Source organism: Zootoca vivipara, chromosome 13 (assembly GCF_963506605.1).
Source record: "Zootoca vivipara chromosome 13, rZooViv1.1, whole genome shotgun sequence".
NCBI classification, from domain to species: domain Eukaryota; kingdom Metazoa; phylum Chordata; class Lepidosauria; order Squamata; family Lacertidae; genus Zootoca; species Zootoca vivipara.
In genome coordinates, this window is record NC_083288.1 from 17,248,566 (window position 1) to 17,261,845 (window position 13,280).

Here is a 13,280-nt window from a genome sequence, read left to right on the forward strand (position 1 = left end):
GATAAAGTATGCTTTGGCCTACAAAAGTTTAAAAACTTAACAAATTTGCGGTGGCACAAGGTCCCACCAAACTTTTTTTACTACCTTCTGGGTTCCCCCCCCCACTCCTTTTTAATGTTTTCTGGAAAGAGAGGGGATGGGTTATATGTATTGCGGGGAGGACACAAATGCTAGGGTTCATGAGGAGTGGGAATGAGGGGCAAGGAGTATGATTTATTTTTAGATATACAATTTTACGGCTGTCTTATCACTTTTGAGGGGTGGGGTGGCGGGACTTGGGGGTAGAGGGACTCCTTCGGTAGAGCATGAGACTTCTATTCTGAGTCGTGGGTTTGAACCCCACATTGGGCGAAAAATTCCTGCATTGCATGGGGGTTGGACTAAAGGATCCACATGGCCCCTTCCAACTCTACAGTTCTATGACTCCAGTGGCAGCTTCCATGGCTGGCCATGGAAGCTGCTGTTACTGGGCTTATAACCCTCAAGGGCAGGCACCCCCAAACTGCGGCCCTCCAGATGTTTTGGCCTACAACTCCCATGATCCCTAGCTAACAGGACCAGTGGCCAGGGATGATGGGAATTGTAGTCCAAAACATCTGGAGGGCCGAGGTTTGGGGGTGCCTGCTCAAGGGTCTGTAGCTCTCGTTACTGTTAAGGAACTGAATCGGATTAGCAAAAAAATAGACTTTTATTTATTTTTTAAAGGGGGTATTTTGAAACAGGCAAAAATGACTACCAGAACTGATTGGACTTGGCCCTCCAATATCCAGTAAGTGGCTTGAGGGCGGCAGGGGAAGGACCAATCAGGTTTGTTTCTTGGTCAGTCTCTCTGGTGTGGACAGAACGTTTGGAACCAGCTATGTACTGTACATGGAGAGAAATACAGTATGAAACTCCCATTGTTATGATGGGCAGAGTGCACATGGAGGGTAGAGTTATATGCTGCAAGATCTCTCTTTCTCTCTCTCTCTCTCTCTCTCTCTCTCTCTCTCTCTCTCTCTCTGTGTGTGTGTGTGTGTGTGTGTGTGTGTGTGTGCATTGCATCTTTGTGTGCTCTCTGCATAGTCACACACACACATATAGTGTCTTGCAGAATATAATGTCCTGTGCAGGAGGGTTGGACCAGGTGTGTGGATAACTCCCAATCTCTTGCCTCAGTCCACTGTTGGAACTTTTTTTTCCAACCTTGGGATGCTCACACAGAGCTGCCTACAACATTTCAGTTTGTACTGTGCAGCAGCCAGTTCCCAGCCTGCCCTAATTTTTTTTTCTAATTCAAGCAATTAATCCCATTTAAAACTCATGTTTGTTTTCACTCAGGGTTGCTTTGTTAAACAGAAAACCCTAAAAACTTTTACTAACCCAGGCTTTCAAATAAGACTGGTGCGCCCTATTTGTTTTGAATCTAATGTATGGAGGGTTTAATTATAGTTGATGAATGAGGTCATTAATTAAAGTGGACCTGATTTTCAAGCAGGGGGGGGCATTTCATTGGTGTAAAATCAATTGGAAAGGAACGATTGGTTTTGAGGTGGGGTGCAAATTGAAATTGATTGAACAATTTATTTGGAGTGATTTGGAAAACTTATTAGAAATGTGTTTGTGTGTGTTATTGGTTTGTTTTTGTTTTATCATGTGTTTTGTATTCTCATTTTGTATTTTTCTGTTGTGAACTGCCCTGGAATCTTCGGTATATAAATTAAACAAACAAACAACTGTTTTCATTCTGTAAAGTGTAAATACATTGGAGTTAAGTACAGAATTTCTAAATATGCGCCTATGCCTATACAATAACATAAGCAAAGATTATTATTTCTTTTGTTCTCTCTTTCAGTTGTGCATATCCTCTTTTTCTTAGTAGTGTGTAAGTCGCCTTCTTCATTTAATACTGGCATTTTTCTTCTCCAGCGATTAGATTAATAAGAGTGGAAGTAGACAGAAAGTACTTGCCTGCCACATTTTTGGAAAAACCACTGATTGGAAAATCCAATTTGGATAATCATTGGTGTGGGTGTGTGCACGCATACACAAACACAAGTCCTGGTTCTGCAAGTAGGGTGGCCAGTTAAGCATACGTATTCTAATTTATATGTATACATGCAAATATATTTTAAAAATACTATAATTTATATAGAAATATAACACATTCCGTTAAGGACTGAACATGTTCAGGAGCTATGGAATGTCAAAGATGAACATCTGAAATTAAAAAATATATATGCAAGTTTCTATTCCTCCTGGAATATCTTGAAAATTTCATAGATGAAAATAAGGACCTCCCCAACAAGAATAACTGCTTGAGCCTCCTTCCATCCCAGATTGTGGAAGGTTCTGTTATGCTGTATTTATTCTGCCATAGCCTATAATAGGTTATCCTGCAATGGCTTTATTGTTTTTAAAAACTGAAGGGTATTTAATAAAATGCTTGGCCTCTGCATAGATTCGGGTCGTATTACACAATGTTGTTGTTTAGTCGTTTAGTTGTGTCCGACTCTTCGTGACCCCATGGACCAGAGCACGCCAGGCACTCCTGTCTTGCACTGCCTCCCGCAGTTTGGTCAAACTCATGTTGGTAGCTTCGAGAACACTGTCCAACCATCTCGTCCTCTGTCGTCCCCTTCTCCTTGTGCCCTCAATCTTTCCCAACATCAGGGTCTTTTCCAGGGAGTCTTCTCTTCTCATGAGGTGGCCAAAGTATTGGAGCCTCAGCTTCACGATCTGTCCTTCCACTATTACACAATAGTGCTATTCAAACATATTCAGCAGCAATTTACTATTTGGAAATGTGGTTATGGGAAGGATGAAAGTGAAGAACAAGCCCCCCCCAAAAAAAGATTTGGTCACAACCTTATTCCGATCACATGGTATAAATGCATAGAAGATGTTTATTCATTTAGTTTGCATTGCAATTGTCCTGTTTTTTTTAATCTCAAGGGTGCACAAAATGTAAAAAAACAACAACAACAACCCAACAATACTGGTGCAATGCATTGCAGAGTAAATGTCTTTTTCAGGGGCATTCAAAAAGAGCACAACTATGTTCTCTACAGTGCTCTGCAAGAGAACTACAGTTCCCAGCACCCTTGAGGAACTTAAGTTCCCAGGATTCTTTGGGGGAAGCCATGGCTGTTAAAGCAGTCCTAGAGTGCTTTAAATGTATGGTATGGATATGACATGCATCCAGTTATGTGATAGGAACGGAAGGGCATCCTGCAAACACCCCAAAGACATTTCTCTTCCCTTTGCATCAGTTGTCGGAAGCCAAGCTTTGCTTTCGCCAGTGGCTTGCCTCTTTTGCTCTGCGGTGTGTTGGTACTGCACAATCTTATTTGCTCCTGATCTTTTTGCTCATGGCCCGGATTTCGTGGATTTGATGGAGCGAATGTGTAAACTGAACACAGGCCCCCGAGAACGGTACAGAGAGGAGGAACGTGGAGTGGTTTTTGTTTTGGAATCTAAAACAGGATCATACCTGACCAATTTGAGAGGGGGGTCGCGGCACACATGATACTACTCTGAGCTTCCTGAATGAAGGGACAGTGACACAAATGTGTGTGTGTCAGAGAGAGAGAGAGAGAGATTGGTGACCCTAAAAATCCCCTCTTCCTCTTTGCTTAGATGGTCAGCGGCACATTCAGCTTCAGTCAAAGACTGCAGACATCTGTCTTGCCGCCTTGCCGCCTGTCTGCATCGCAGTAGCACACGCTACAGCAAATCGGGTGTGTGGGGGGGGTGGCAGTGAAGAGAGAGGCTGCATTAGTATTCAGGGCGCCCGTCTCTCCCATCCATCCCCTGAATCATCCTTCCCCGTCCCACGCCGCCCCCAACTTCCTGTTTGGATTAAGAACAGGTTGTTCATTCAGCTGTGCAGGGCCCCTCACTCGCATACAAATGACACTGCGTCTAAGAGGCAGTTACTCACAACTGCAGAGGGTTCATTCAGCAAAGGCACCTGCTGCAATCCTGGAATGGGCAAGATTGACCGCGGAGCTTGTTTGGGGCTTGGGGAGGAGGAAGGAGAGAGGGGGGAGAGAGCAAGGAGCTGTTCTGATGTGTTGTTCCCTTCCTACGCCACCTTCCTTCTCCTCTCTCCCCCCCCCCCCGCACAAGATTTCAGAACGATACTCCATGTCGCCCTTTCAAGGTCTTTCTATCTCGTTCCACTATGCGGTTTATCCTGCTAGGAATGCAAGTGGAGGCTGCAATAAATGAGGAGAGATGCACAAACGTTAGAACATTTGGGGTTCCCCCCCCTACACACGCACACACACACACACACACACACACACCTACCTTGGGCTTCAACCTGAAGCAACTTTGGTAAGGCAGAGCAGTCTCAGAATTGTGCATGTCTGCAGGGAGCTCATTTCAGCCGGAAGCCACTTCAACTTCGCCTCTGAGCCGGATTTTGCACATCAAGCTAGGAGAACGTTAAGTAATAATAAAGAAGAGTTCCTCAGAGAATGTGCAGAGCGTTATGTCCCGTCCTCCCCCAATTAGAGCCTGTGACTTCTAGGCTGGTTACAAGATGTGGTTAGTCATTAGCAGGGCCGTCTTAAGGTCATCGGACGCCCTGGTGCAGGGATCCCTCGGGCGCCCCCCCCCTCTTAAAAAAAGGGAAAAACTCTTACCTGGCGTGCCGGGCGGCAGGAGCCTCATGGCGGCCCCCGCACCTCACAGCACGGCCGTGCCGTGCCGGAGGCTGCCTGCCTGTCCGATGCCGCCGGATTGAGTGGGGGAGGGGCGCTGCTGCTCCGCGCGGCCTTCCTCCCTTCTCCCAGCGGGCCGGGGTGCCTGGGCAGGCTGCGCCGCACCGGGGCCTTCCCGGCCGTCTCCCGCAACTCCGGCGCTTGCTGGGTCCACGGCCATTTCCTTGTGCCAACAGGGGCTGCATTTCATTGGTAGAGGTGCTGCCATGTGGCGTCGCCTCTACCAATGAAACGCAGCGCCGGGGTGAGGGATGACCCTGGCGCTGCAGAGCGGAACAGGGTCCTAGTGCCCCTGTTCCGCTCGCTTTCCTCCCTGCTCTCGTGGCGCGGCTGGTGGAGGGAAAAGGGAGGCCACCGCGAAGCTCCCCCACTTGTTGGGGCGCCCCTCAGCACCCCTCAGCGCCCCCTGATCGCCCAGGCGCCGTGGTGCATTGCACCACTAGAGTCAATGGGCGAGCCGGGCCTGGTCATTAGTCATGGGTAGGCAAACTAAGGCCCGGGGGCCAGAACCGGCCAATTGCCTTCTAAATCCGGCCCGCGGACTGTCCGGGAATCAGTGTGTTTTTACATGAGTAGAATGTGTCCTTTCATTTACAATGCATTTCTGGGTTATTTGTGGGGCCTGCCTGGTGTTTTTACATGAGTAGAATGTGTGCTTTTATTTAAAATGCACCTCTGGGTTATTTGTGGGCATAGGAATTCGTTTGTTTGCTTTTTTCCAAAATATAGTCCGCCCCCCCCCCCAGGACAGTGGACCGGCCCCCTGCTGAAAAAGTTTGCTGACCCCTGGTCATTAGTGAATAAAAGATACTCTGAGCATGTTCCAAGGCATTTCTGCTTCTTCGTTCTTCAATACTTTCAGTATTTATTTATTTTTAAAAAGTTGAGGCCTGGCTCAAATTAAGTCTTGGCTTAATGCTTTCTGAACACAACTCACAGAGCTTTTGATATAGTGAACCGCAACAAAGGCGAGCTTGAAAAGAGACGTGTTGGCCACACCTGGAGGAAAAGCCTTTCCTCCAGGCCAGGTTTCCAAATACCTGTACAGTATTTGACTTTGATGTGCAGAGTGGTGGAAAAGGTCATCTGAATGACCATTAACTCAAAAAAACATTGCAAGATAGGGCCTGCCATTGCTACAGCAGAGCCTGGATAAGGAGATAAAGACCATTGATTTTTGCGTCAAATCATCTTGCCTGAACTGGGTCATCTGAGTGTTTTACGCATGGGGCTCATGCTGAATGTCACAGTGTCAACACAGCCACTAGGGCCAGCTGATAGAGGGCCTGCCAGTGTGTTGTCCTGCAAAAGTTCCTGGACATAGGGCACTCTTTTATCCACCCCCCTCTCTTTTCCCCTCCTTCCTTTTTATCTTAATAATCCACCACATGAAATCTTATTGGGTGCATGCTTTTAGCCTTGTTTACCTGCAAACTTCGATTTCCCTACACACACACGTACACGCCTGTTTTCTCCCACTCTTGGCACAGAACTTATGGTAATTTCAGAGGAGAATAGACAAAGAGTCCAATCCACTTGCCGTGAGGCAAAAACCGCAGATCTTCCACTCTTCAGACCACAGGAAGAGCTTGGCATGGCATACTATAACCAGGAAACAGAACAAATAGCAAGAAGTGACGGGTGTAAGCAAGCCAGCTATACACTTGCGTTAGTGGAGAGACCCAAAAGCTTTGGATCAGCCTTGAGAGATGTGGAATAAAAGCAAAGAAGAGAGCGTATGTTATGTAATGCTGTGCCTTTCGTTGTTGTTGTTGTTGTTGCAAGCTTGCAGGGGGTGGGGGAAAATAGGTTCATAAGAATGTAAGAAAGAGCCCCTGCTGGGTTGGCCAGTGGTCCAATCCTGTTCTCACAGTGACCAACCAGATGCTTGTGGGAGACACACAAACTGGACTCTTCCCTCCTGTGTTCCCCTTGAGCTCATATTGCACCAGGAACCCTTGAAGGAAGACGCTTACCAGAATGCATTGGGCTTTTGAACATTTCTACTGTTCAGGAACAAACCTTCTAATTCAGTATCAGTTGGGGAGTGCTGCTTCCTCCCCCCCCGCCCCCGTTTCATAAGTTTGGTGCTGTACCCGCCTCCCCGTCTTAACCCCCCATCCCGCTTTCTATTTTGCTTTGCAGGGTTGGTTCAGAATCTAAATAGATGCTAGCATGTGAAAACAAGCATTCATTAATCCCTAAGTTTCCTTTTCTTCCTCCCCTCTTCCCCCCCCCCCCCCATGCTGCCTTTCTCACCTCTCGGTTGACTGCCACTCTTTCTTTCTTCCTCCCCCTCCTTTCTGCAAGCAGCTGTTGTTTGGCTTCCTCTATATTTAGTCCCTGACTTCTTTGTCGTCTTTTGTGGCTTCCCCCCCTCCCCTCCTCCCCCCCTCCTGTTTATAATTATGACAGAACCCCAGAAAAGGAGGAGGAGGAGGAGGAGGAGGAGGAGGGTTTTGCTTGGTGAAATGGTTGGTCGGCTGCTTGTTGCAGAGGCTCCTTACTTATCCTTGCTGCAGTGCTGGTTTCTTGCACCTTCTTCTGGAGAGGGTGAAATGGCTTGTGGGGGGGGGAGTGTATGAGTGTCATGATCGAAGGTGGGGCTGGGGCTGTACGCACGCACACTCACAAGCACGCACGTGTGACTTCATATTAAAAGGAAATAAACAGCGCATGCTTTTTTACAACAGCCTGCAAGGAGTGGAAGCGGAGGGTACGCATCTGATGAGTCACGAAAGGCCTTGTTCATTCACAGTGTGCCAAAAAAACGGCTGCGGGTGACTCAGATCTGGTGCCTGGGACAGAAGAATGGTGGCGGCAGCGGTGGTGATTTTGGGGGGGAGGGTGGAAAGGCCTGCGCAAGATTGGAAAATGCCCACAGAGGCACTGCTTTGTGATGGTGCTTCTTTAAAAAAAAAAAGGAAGGGGAAAGAAAGAGGTACTGAGGCCTAAGGTCTGTACCATCTGTTTGGAAAGCCTTCCTCTTTATCTAAGACTAGTGTCATTCAGCCCGTTTAATAAACGGGCGCTAGAGCATTCAGCCTTTTTCGGCAGCGGGGACTAGCACTGGCGACTAGCTTCTAAGGATAAGCTCCAGTGTACCCTGACTGAAACAGCCGTATGTATGCCAGAGTAGTCCCGGATTTGAAAACAAGCACTGCTGTGTGGTGCCTCTCTTTACTTGTGCACAGAGCGTGCGATTCCTGAAGTTGGTGCATTCTGGGGGCCTCATCAGTGCTGATCTCTGACATTCCACATAACTTGAGGTGGTTGAATGCAGGCTGCACTCTCCACATGGATGGCATCCCATCACCCCCCCCCCAATACACTTCCTTGCCAATAGTGCCCTGTGGGGTTCAGATGTGGCTGGCTTATGGGCACACACTAGCTTTTGAAAGCTTCCTCCTGCAATGTTATACCCCCACCCCAGTCACCTGGGACTTCCTTCTCCTCCTCTGTAGTGGTTCTTCAGCTGATAAAGGTCCACACAGCACGATAGGTACTGTGCAGGGAGATGCACGGCCTTGGCAATCTTACTTGATGTTTGGACGGACTAAGGCAGTTCAGGTGCAGCAGCTGAAAGAGGCGCATACCCTGGCATTGGATGGGCCAGGTGCCTAAAGGTCGTGGCAGTACATTGCTTTAGAAAGGGAGATGCTGGTAGAGATGTCTGTCGAGAAGGCCCCACAACGCCCTAGCTTGCTTCCGTCTGATGTTTCTAAGCCAAGAAACGCCTCTTTTTGACCTGAGCAGTGGCAGCAGAAGTAACCAGGAGGGAAACTCCTGCTGTCATGCCATTAGAGCAGGGGTCCAGGGCTCCACTCAGGCAGAATAAAAGCAAGAGGGTTTCCAAAATCTGGCCTACCAGATTTAGGAGTAAATAATGCACCAGCAGTCCCCCCAACCTGGTACCCTCCAGAAGTTCATGAACTACAACTCGCAGCATGGCCAATGGTTCCATGGCAGTCTGGAAACTTGAGCAAGAGCACTCCATGCTGGAATGTAATGCTACAGGCATTATGTTTATTAGAACTTTCCACAGCACTAGAGCAGCCTAGATCACTGGTCTCCAGCTGATGGAGACAGGGGATCCCCAGTGGGTTGTGGCCTGATATGAGGTGGGTTGTGACAGGAGCACTATCACCAGTGGTTTTCTTCTGGGGGTACTCAAGGGTACGCAGTACCGGCCCCCCACAGAAGAAAAGCACTGATTACCACCATTTGAACAATTAGGGTAAAAGATTTAAGAAATGGGTTGCCAAATGCATGCTTTGGTTAAAAGTGGGTTCTAGATCTGAAAAGGTTGGAGATACCTGGCCTAGATCGTGACAGCTGGCAAATCATTTTTTTGGCTTCCAGAGCACATGAAATGGTTGGGCAAACTGTGTGTATCTGGTTCTGGTTGGACAGAAATGGCCTCTTATTTGCTCCCTTAAAAAAACAACACACACACTGCCACCCCATGATCTCGGCCCTCATTGTTGTGTAGAGATTGCACCGCTGCAGCCATTGTCCCTCTTCTCTCTCTCTCATCCCCAGCTGTGGACTTGAAACCAGTACTTCCTGTGGTGATGCAGAGCTCTTGCAACAACAGCAGCAGCACCAGCCCGGTGGACTTGCGGATGGATGCCCGGCCCAGCGTGCCCGCAGTGGACCCAGCCGTCCGGGAGCAGCAGCTGCAGCAGGAACTGCTGGCCCTGAAACAGCAGCAGCATTTGCAGAAGCAGCTGCTCTTTGCCGAGTTCCAGAAGCAGCACGAGCACCTCACGCGGCAGCACGAAGTCCAGTTGCAGAAGCACCTCAAGGTAATCTGGAGGTGAACTCAGGAAGATTCTCGGCCACGTAGTCCATACGCCTCGCTCGGCGCCACCTATTCTGACTGGGAATATCTCTCCCGGGGCCCCCAGCCCTGCAGAAATCCTTTCAGGTGGAAATGTTTGGGCACAGCACCAGGGACTGCGTACCACAGAGTGAGAGCCACACCTGCATACCAATTACTCTGTTTCTCTTTTTCCACCCAAGCCCAGGTGTACCAGCGCGTTCTGCTGGAATGTGGGTGAGAAACCTTTCCATTTCCCTTCGAGGGCCACATTTCCCTCAGGGTAGCCTGCCAGGGGCCACAGGCTGGCTGGGGTGGGGGAAGGTCTGAAGCCAGTGGGTGTGGTACTTCTCCCCCCTCCTCACTTTGTGCTGCCTCCCTAACGAAGTTTGCAATGTCTGCTGTTCATTTATTCGTAAGGTTTCTACCTGCCTTTCTGAATCCCCATTCAAGGCAGCTTGCATAAATTGAAATCAAGCTTGCCTACTCAAGACTTCTCTGGATTGAAAAGCTTTCCCTAGTTTCTCATGGGCAGGTGCTGCGATTTGTTGCTGCTTCGGTAGCTATTGTATTGACACTGTTGGCGTGCGCTGGACGGCAGCTCCCAGCATCCTTGGCCATTGGCCACGCTGCCTGGGGCTGATGGGAGTCGGAGTCCACACAACACCTGAAGGGATGCTGGTTAGCTGTAGAGGATGGGGGCTAAGGGTTTTGAGGAAGGGACCTTGCCGCCGCATATTTATGTCGCTTGTCTCTATTTCCTCTGTTTAGTATAGCGCTGTTAGTATTTGATTGTTGCATCTTAGGTGATTTTTATTGCCTTTCGTTTGCGGCTTGCAGTATGTCTTCCTAGGTACCCTTGTGGGTTGCCAAAACAGTTGGCATAATAAATGGCCACCAGTTGTATAGACTTGGGGGGGGGGGGAAGGGCCGCCAAAATGATCCCCAGGAATGTGGATGGGAATGGAACGGCTCCCGTAGTAAGAAGCAGTTTGGAACATTTTAATTTAGAGAAAAGGCGAATAAGAGGCAACATAATAAAAAGTTTATAGCATGATGCATGGCAGGGAGAAAGTGGAACTAAAACTCATGGACATCCAAGGAAGCTAAATGTTGGAAGATTTAGGACTGATAGGCAGCACATAGTCCAAATATGGAACTTGCTCCCCAAGGAGGCAGTGATGGCCACCAGCTTGGAGATCGCTTTAAAAGAGGGTTAGATAGGGACCCAGGTGGCGCTGTGGGTTAAACCACAGCGTCTAGGGCTTGCTGATCAGAAGGTCGGCGGTTTGAATCCCTGCAACGGGGTGAGCTCCCGTTGCTCGGTCCAAGCTCCTGCCCACCTAGCAGTTCGAAAGCACATCAAAGTGCAAGTAGATAAATAGGGACCACTCCAGCGGGAAGGTAAAGGCGTTTCCGTGCACTGCTCTGGTTCGCCAGAAGCAGCTTTGTCATGCTGGCCACATGACCCGGAAGCTGTCTGCGGACAAATGCCGGCTCCCTCGGCCTATAGAGCGAGATGAGCGCCGCAACCCCAGAGTCGGACACGACTGGACCTGATGGTCAGGGGCCCCTTTACCTTTAGATAGGTTCACAGAGAAGAGAGCTGTTGACGGCTACTAGCCACAGTGGCTATGCCCTGCCTCCAACAGTTGGAAGCAGCAATGCTTCTCAATTCCAGTTCCTGGAGGCTGCGAGAGGGGAGAGTGCTCTTGTGGTTTGCCACAGCCATCATCAGGTTGGCCACTGTGAGAACAGGATGCTGGACTAGATGGGCCCGTGGCTTGACTCAGCAGGCTGTTCTTACGTTATGTTCATTCATTTGTTGTATATTGCGTTTTGCCTATGCTCGAGAATACAGATTACTAGAAACGATGAATCACGCACACCGCTTTCATACTTGAAGGAGCATAAAGGGGGCGGAGAATCATGCCTTGCAACTAGAGCTGAATCAATGGTTTATGAGCTTCAGACTTGGAAAGCAGTGACTAACACACTGCCTTTGTGTGATGGTAACAATAAGCCCTAGTCTAGAGCTATGAGAACGAGCCTACGTAAGCTTCAGGCTTGCATTCTTCCCCTCTCCTCTGATTTGGCCACAAGGAGGAATGTAGGAACCCCCTGGTTTTAAACTAACAATGGTTACGTCCCAACAGGGACTGTGCTTACCGGTAGTTTTAACCATGGTTTGTCGAAGCAATTCGGCTTCAAGCCATCGTTAACTGTCCTGGCAGCCTGAGGCTCTCTCAGGCTCATTCTCATAACACTAAACTTGGTTTAGCATTATGTCTGAACAAATCCTCCCAACTAATGTTGTGCTCCGTGGCCTACTGCTCAAACTTGAAAATTAGTGCTGCATAATACAGAAGTCATCAGCATTATGTACTGCCTGAGCATGCTAACTTCTGGGGTTGGGACAAACAATGTGCATCTTGTTTTGTCTCAAGCCATTGTCCCACATCTCCTCATCCCAACTTACCTACAGTTTTGTCAGAGGTTAAGTCTGATTGTGTGCATAAAACCACTTACTCATCCATCATGGCACCTTTTCAACTTTGATTTCACTTCCTTTGAGTTTTTATTATTATTATATATACCTGCCCTCTTAGTTCTCTGGCTTCGAACAGATTTTTTTTTTTACCATGTGATTGTCTCCCCTCAGCTTATCCTATATAATAAAGTGCAAGTGTCTCTGCGTCCAGTATTCCCTGTGTCCCTGGGTTTGCGCTACTGCGCATGTGCCCCACGGACACAGGGACTGGACGAAGAGGCAGGACGTACACACACACTCTCTCTCTCTCCCCCCTGAACCCTCTGCCTCCCGTTCCCCTGCAGCCGCGGACCAAGATGGCGGCATCGGGCTCCGGGGCTGCGGGAGCCCGATGCCGCCATCTTGGTCTGCCACCGCCTCCTCCTGACAACCCTACCTGGCCCGTGGGAGGAGCAACGGGGCCGCGGCCTTCCCTCCCTCTCTACGCTCGGCCGCGGGACACGGCGGGAGAGCGCTTTGTTTAATTGCGTTCCTGGCGCGCCCCGCGGCCAAGCACAGAAAGGGAGGGAAGGTCGCGGCCCCCGTCGCACCTCTAGCACCCGTTTTCTTAACGGGCTGAATGAGACTAGTTCTTTATAAGAGAGAGCAACCACACAAAGTCCCCAATCTCTCCCCTTTCACCCCCCTGCATCATTTCAGTGTCAAATTCTTCCTCTGCATTGAAACTGTTATTTGCTTCCAAAAGTGCCGTTGTAGTTGGCAGCTATGGGAGCAAATAGCAGCCAGGGAGGGGGAAGAGGAATTTGGCAGGAAAACCCAGGTGTGTGTGTGTATGTGTGTGTGTGGGGGGGGGGTAAGACTCAACCACCTCTACTTGTGTCCCCTGATCTGGATTCCTCCCACTTTTTTTACGGTTGTTAATTCTTTTTAAAAATGAAAGGGGGGGGAGTGAAAGCCCAGGAAAAAACAGCACAAGAATAACATGGAACCTTCCCAGGAGAGGATGCTTATTTTTATTTAAGTTTTAATTGATCTGTTGGTTTTGCAACATTTATATTTTGCCTTTCTGCCCAGCAAAGGCAGCTGACAGCAGTAAACAAAGCAGAAAAGGGCTGGGCTCAAGAAAACAGTTGCACAACAAGAGCTGGCACAATGAGTCCTGCTAGTGCAGTGGGGGTTCCTACCCCCTCTACACCCCCTCCCCAGGTCATCTCTGTGGGAGAACCCCCAGAACAGCATGCAGTGAGAAGGGAGGGGA

At 49.0% G+C, this 13,280-nt stretch overlaps 1 protein-coding gene across 1 annotated transcript in view; it reads left to right on the forward strand.

Annotated features, from left to right (window-relative positions):
- HDAC5 (histone deacetylase 5) overlaps positions 1-13,280 on the forward strand; it is a 93,668-nt gene that overhangs the window by 18,722 nt on the left and 61,666 nt on the right. The window contains 1 exon segment of the mRNA XM_035137078.2: positions 9,252-9,517. Within this exon segment, the coding sequence (XP_034992969.1) occupies positions 9,252-9,517 (266 nt within the window).